Source organism: Sinocyclocheilus anshuiensis, unplaced genomic scaffold (genome assembly GCF_001515605.1).
Source record: "Sinocyclocheilus anshuiensis isolate Anshui unplaced genomic scaffold, SAMN03320099.WGS_v1.1 scaffold1840, whole genome shotgun sequence".
NCBI lineage: Eukaryota > Metazoa > Chordata > Actinopteri > Cypriniformes > Cyprinidae > Sinocyclocheilus > Sinocyclocheilus anshuiensis.
Window position 1 is genome coordinate 81,305 of NW_015558636.1, and position 6,974 is coordinate 88,278.

General features: G+C 37.3%; 1 protein-coding gene across 4 annotated transcripts in view; it reads right to left on the minus strand.

Moving 5' to 3' along the window:
- Positions 1–2,363: 2,363 nt before the first annotated feature.
- The window catches only part of larp7 (La ribonucleoprotein 7, transcriptional regulator), a 15,158-nt gene continuing 10,547 nt past the window's right edge, over positions 2,364–6,974 (minus strand). For all 4 annotated transcript variants that reach the window (XM_016476887.1, XM_016476886.1, XM_016476884.1 and 1 more), the window contains exons 8-13: positions 4,689–4,836; positions 4,449–4,588; positions 3,945–4,054; positions 3,687–3,846; positions 3,493–3,584; positions 2,364–3,393 (exon numbers count right to left, since the gene is read on the minus strand). In XM_016476887.1, the coding sequence (XP_016332373.1) occupies positions 3,319–3,393; positions 3,493–3,584; positions 3,687–3,846; positions 3,945–4,054; positions 4,449–4,588; positions 4,689–4,836 (725 nt within the window). In that variant the 3' untranslated portion in view covers positions 2,364–3,318. The remainder of the gene's footprint in view (positions 3,394–3,492; positions 3,585–3,686; positions 3,847–3,944; positions 4,055–4,448; positions 4,589–4,688; positions 4,837–6,974) is intronic.

Below are 6,974 nucleotides of genomic sequence, written 5' to 3' on the forward strand. Positions count from 1 at the left end.
ACTAATGTACAGTATGTGGAAAATAATGTGTTTTTTGAACCTTAAACCGCATAAACACATTTCATTACACCAAATACAGTTCTTTTTAGCAGCATCATATGACCCCTTTAATATAATTTGTCTTCTCAACTAAGTCCAAGCAAGAAAATTAGTTCAACTTAGATATTTTTGCCCTTCCAACATTGTTAATTGGATTTATTACAGTGCATTGAGCGACGACTGTATCTCGTCACCACCGTAAGCAGGGAGGGGACCAGAGCATATTACAGTGTCTGACATTGTACTTGCAAGTTCACACCTCTTTAAATGTTATTTTTAGTGATATCTGACTGGCAAAGTTGTACATCATTAGCGCCAACATGAATTTTAATGAATTTACATTTAGCATTAGCCAGCACTTTTAAATTTGACCAGATGTCAGGCATTCTGGCTCCTGGTAAACATTGGACCATGGTGGCTGGTGTCTATTTTCATTTTACATACAATAGAATCGCCAATAAATAGGGCACTTTCATTAGGTTTCTCAGTGGGTGCGTCACTGAGTGGGGAGAACCTGTTTAATGTTTTGACTGAAACAGATTGTTATCTCCCGCAACTATGCCACCTCACAGTCACCCAATTTATTCTGGAGACAAGCTCAGATGCCTTGGCTCAAATGTGACATCACTTTTTCATTGGGACTTATCAACACATACTAGGATTCTTATGGACTGTGCTATGGTATGGTGCATTGGACTCTATGCTTTTAACAGCCAGAGATTTCCTGGTTTTATTTTGTGTTGTTTAATGTGAAGATGTAAATATGCTGTTTTGAACCACACTGTTCCAAACTTCTGTTTTATGACTCATTCTCGTTTTTTTAACATCTGACCCCATCTTAACTTTTGTAACACAACCGATTTGGCTGGTCGTTACAATAGTATCCAAAAAAGCACTAAGGTCCAGTAACAATAATAGATGCAACCATGATCAAATGGTAAGAACAAGTCATTTGTAACTCTGATGAGTGCAGTTTCAGGGCTATGACATGGTCTAAATCCTGACTGGAATTTCTCATAGAAACAATTTATTTTCAAGAAGGAATATATTTATAAAGATTTTTCTAGCATTTTTGATAGAAAATGTACATTTGAAATTGGTCTATTGTTTTCCCTAGAATCGAAATGTGTTTTTTAATAAGAGGCTTTATAACAGCCAGCTTGAAAGTTTTTGTCACTTATCCTAGTAGTTATGAATTTATAATATTAAGAAGCGGTAACATCTCTTGTAATAGCTTGGTAGGTATGGGGTCTAACATGCATGTTGCTTTAGATGATTTAACAAGTTTAGCAAATCAGCTCAAAGGGGATGTAGCAAAAGAAGAGTGCAGAGAGCCAAGCGGGTCACTGATGCGAGGCCTTTTAACTTCTGTGGAGGTCACACCTCCGAGGGGGTCAAAGAGCCAATGGTGACTCGAGGAAAAGTTCATGACTCTTTGTCTTCGAGCATGGTATTTTGTATATGTAACTGGATTGATTGTTGATACAAAAGCTATTAAAGATTCTTAAAACGATAATGTGTTGCATAGGCATCAACATATAATATAGACTCATTTAGATCATCAAAATACGAATTCGTAGATATCAAACATGGTATAGGTCAGGTATATTAACTAGTAATTCTATCATAACACATGCATAAAAGAGTTTTCAATACAAAAGACAATATACAAGAACAGTAATAATACACACAATGACCTGGGGATAGGTGTAGTCATTCATAGAAAGTTTTGGCTATGAATTAACAGGGAAGAGTTAATTTTTATGGGCATTATGTGTCTTTCCTATGGGTAAATGGAGTGAGAGTTGCTCTGCCCGCATTCCTTTGAGCAATAAAAACAGTGTTATCAGATGATTTGTCTTTGCTTGCCATGTTTTGCCTTTTTGGGGTGTTAGTTTCTCTTCTGGGATGTTGTCCACAGAACTCTAACACATAGTTTCCTTTTTGGGTGAGGGGATTATTCATTAAATATAATGAATAATTGTGTCTGATTGGTCCAAACGCTACAGTGAAATATTTATAATTAATTATAACTGGTTAAAATTAACTATAAATATTCAGATCAGATCTCAGAATTAACTGTAGCAGAATCAATACTACAATTATTTAATCTGTTCGTCCAACAAGCAGACAGTATAATAATTTATAAATTCTAAGAAAGATTATCTTCCTGACCAAAAAAAGAATAGCATTGTTACTTTATACAGTACTAGCAGTAACTTGGCATGTAGGCAAGATCAACATTTCAGTGACTTCGAACTGCGAAACAGAGGCAATCAATCGTGAATATAAGGGATTTAATACATGAAACTACAGCTAAAACTAAAACACAACAAATACAGAAGGAAGGAAAGTAAGGAAAGGGAGAGACAAACAATAGAACGTCAAATAACCCCAACTCAATGAGGATCATCAGAGCACGGTTACTTGCATCAGCTTTGTTGCTGTACAAGAGTACGGATGCATGGAGACAATGGAGATTTTTGAGGAGTTTGTTAGGAGTAAGCTGGAAGCTTTTGTTGGGTTCTTCTGAAGATCAGAGTCCACAGTGAATGTTACATTCACAAAGTTACTTGATAAAAATGCGGAAGATCAGACTCGAGGGATGAGTCTTAAAGAGGGTCTGTCTCAAAGGGGTTGAGCAATGATTGGTCTAGGTAAGGGTCTTTTATTTCCCCTTTATTTACACCCCTTCTAGGTGGACTGACCTATGCAGAGGTGCAAATTTTGAGGGTTTTTTTTTTTTGTTGTATTGTCTTTTGATTGACTATAACCCCCCCCCCATATCATTATTGTGAATTATTTTGGCCATGATAATTGTGTAGTTAAAAATCTGATATTGTGATAGCCCAGTGTGGTGTTATTCCAGTGAGAACTGTTTTCTACCAAAACACCAATGCTTTCAGTAATTAATTTTATTTAAAAAAAGAAGAACTATAATAATAAAATAAAAAACAGGGATGCAAATATAACTACATATACAATTGATTCTGGAGCCTTTTCTTGCCATCAAAATATAACAACTTAATAAAAACAGTAAACAATTTACTAATAATAATAATAATAATGATGATGATGATGATTATTCCAGACATCTTCGTTCTAATTCCAACACAAAACTCAAATCACATCATTAATTACTTGATCATTCAAATAAGAAAATAACAGGACAGATCAACACAAAGCACAAAAGAAACATTTTAGAATTCATTGGCTGTCATTTGAAATATTTTTGTTTTTCTTACAATATTTCTGTTGAAGTAATTATTGCTCAGACTGTTAGTCATCAAAGCGGATGTGCTTACTTGCTTCGGTGGCCCGAGCGATGATGATTTTCTCAGCTTTAGAAATGAGCTATGAAAAACAATGACAAATATTCTGTGATGTTGATAAAACTACAAATCTATTTAACTTTGACTGCCTTTAAAGGCTGTTGAGTGAGGTTTAGGTTACCTTTTCTGTTCCACGCTTTTTTTCTCTAGGACTGTTTAGCTTTGCTTGTCGGTCCACCAAAATCTTCTGCCAGTACCTCTGCTCACGGTCACCTTTTTTATTCATTAATACATTATTTAATTTGCCATATCTTAAAAAAAAAAAAAGATAGTTTTGAGTTATAATTTATATTCAGAGAAAATGATCCTTCTAACCTGAGAGGAGTTCAAGGTTCCAGTTGTATTTTTTCTGAAGTTCTGATTGGGCTGTTATAACTGTCTGTGCATCTTCAGGACTCTTGAAGCGAATGTAACCCTCTTTATCTCCATCAAGAATGTCCACATAAGCCACAGCGGACATCTCAGACAGTGAATCCTGTGCATATGAAAAGAAACAGCTCTTAAAAATGGCTTATTGTTTGATGTACCCAAGATAGCTTTAACAATCAATTTAACTAGCATGTTAGTATATACCTTGATGCACCTCTTGCTTGGCAGGGGCTGGTTATAGCTAATCTTGACAATGACTCCACTCGCAAACTCAGGGCCAGAAGGAGGCTCTTTCTTAGCTGTATCCTTACAAGCTTTGGAAAGAAAGAAAGAAAGAAAGAAAGAAAGAAAGAAAGAAAGAAAGAAAGAAAGAAAGAAAGAAAGAAAGAAAGAAAGAAAGAAAGAAAGAAAGAAAGAAAGAAAGAAAGAAAGAAAGAAAGAAAGAAAGAAAGAAAGAAAGAAAGAAAGAAAGAAAGAAAGAAAGAAAGAAAGAAAGAAAGAAAGAAAGAAAGAAAGAAAGAAAGAAAGAAAGAAAGAAAGAAAGAAAGAAAGAAAGAAAGAAAGAAAGAAAGAAAGAAAGAAAGAAAGAAAGAAAGAAAAAATGAATGAATGAATGAATCAATGAATCAATGAATCAATGAATGAACAGGTATTTAAATAGTAAGATTTATTAACAGGCAAGATGTTGTCCCAACAAAAGATACTCACAAGTGTTCTCATTCTCTTTAGTCTGCATGATGTCATACTTCACTGACTTCTGGTTGATCTGAGCCACTGACTGCTTCAGATGGGCCATACAGTGCTTCTGCAGTGTCAGGTACTCCTGCTTCAGGTTCAACCACTCTTTCCTGACAGTTGAAATCCACTTCATTACTTCAATATCTCACACAATACACAATTATTTATGAACCTTGACTTGAAAAAGAAAAGATGCACAGCACTGCTCACTTTGAGAGGACTCTGAGTGGGATGACCTCCTCCCCTATTTTCAATCTCTCCTTGAGCTTCTTCTTTCTTTTCCTCTTGGCCTTCAAAACAGAATCATCTTTCTTCTCAGAGTCCAACTGTTCTTCATTCTTGCTCTCAGTTGATAAATCTATGCGATAAATGAACATAAATTACAAGTAAATGACAGCAACAACTTTAAGGCCATTTCACATTGAAGAGTGAACAGTAGCAGGAAAATACATTTTTTGCATGAGTGCAAATTTAGACAGTTGGTGGCGCTAGAGGTTTTGGGAAACTATAGGTTGGAAACTATAGTCAATGGGCTGCCATAAACATAAGTGCAGAAACAGTAGTAGAAGCAGCACGGATACAACCTTCAGTTTTGCCCCTTAATAACAAGAAGACCAACAACAATAGGTGCCTATGCATTTTTAGTGCGTAGTCCCTAAATATAGCTGCAATTATTGGGGGCCAACAATTCTAAATGCAAAAATGCTGATTGAATGTTGTTCGGTAGATGAAGATATGACGTTGCAAGGGAATGCAGGGGTTAAAGCAAAAAAAAATCCTGAGCATGAACTTTTTTTCCGGGGGTTGCGGGGACGGACACATACACAGGGTTATATTTGGCAAACAAAAAAATAAAATGATTTTCCTTGAAATTAACTAGTAACGTATCTGCCATTGCCGTTAGCCCTTGACATGCTCAGACTACAGATTATGCTGGGATATTTGAAACCGCAATACCAAGAAAGTTTACTCACTACAATATGGTGCAAACACATGTAACATTTAGGATGCTTTTGATATCAAGTTTTGCTGGTTAGCTTTGTCCTTGACAGGGTACAAGATGACCTATAATCTAAAACATGAAATTTCTGAAATTGTTTTGTTCAAAATAAATAATGGTAAGTTAAATACTAGGAAATGAATATAAAATAGGAAATATACAAAGACAGTTTACTCCAGAAAACTACAGTTCAGTTCAGTTTACAACAACAAAAACATTAAAATGGTCCAAGAACTGGTAACTTAAACAGGGTTCGTACAGATACTGCAAAATAAAATTCCAGGACTTTCAAGGACTTGCATTACTTTTTTGGTTTTCAAGGACTAAAATCAGATCTCACTTATCAATCAATATTGTTATTATCTTTCAAATTCTAATAAATAATGTCACTTCCTGTTTGTTGCTGCCGTGTGTTTTGAGTTTGAGCTCCTTCAAGTTAATTCTTTATCGTCTATTTGTTTTATCTTAAAATCAATTGTATACACCATAATTTTCATTTATATAACGTGTGAATATATCCCCTATCGTATTCTACAACAAAAACAATCAGAGCGCCTTGTTATCGTGGAGAAGCAGATCCGTGACCTGGTGGAGAGGCAGACCCAGCTGAGAGAGCGGAGAGCCGCGTTGGAAACATCCCTGGCTGACGCTCACAAGTCCGAGGTAAGTATACAGCCCGCTGCTAACTCTCCCACCACCTCTACTCCGTGTATTTCTCTGCACAGGCCCGGTGCACCCAGGATGCGATCTTCCCAGATGTCCTTCACTTCGGCGCCAGGACACCACGGACCCTGGGTTCACCCGCACCGGAAGACGTGAGCCAGGCCCCGGGCGATGACCTCTCCCCCTCCGCCGCCTCTGGTCTTCGAGATCTCCACCCGGAACTGCTTCGCTCCCCTCCGCGAGCCGGGCAACACTGTGATCGTCGGAGACTCCTTCGTCCGGCATGTCCGTGCTACATTAGCTGAAGGTAAAGTGCACACTCACTGTTTCCCTGGTGCTCATGTTCTCGATGTTTCTGCACAGATACCCACGATCCTGAAGGGCGACGAGAACCCCGGAGCAGTCGTGCTTCACGTGGGGGTTAACGACACCAAGCTGCAGCAGACGGAGACACTGAAGAGGGACTTCAGGAGCCTGATTGAGACGTTGCGCAAGACTGTGTCTGTTCCCCGAACAGTGTGGTCAAAATATAAATTTAATGCAGGATCTAGAAAAAAAATCTGATCGTGATTAAACCAGAAAAATTTTAAATAAATGAACAAAAGCAATTTTTTAAGTTTGGGCTCCTAAGCATTAGATCACTCGCACCCAAAGCAGTTATTGTAAATGAAATGATCACAGATAATAGTTTTGATGTACTCTGCGCTTGACTGAAACCTGGCTAAAACCAAATGATTATATTGGTCTAAATGAGTCTACTCCACCAAGCTACTGTTAAAAGCATGAGCCCCGTCAGACTGGTCGTGGCGGAGGTCTTGCAACAATATATAGTG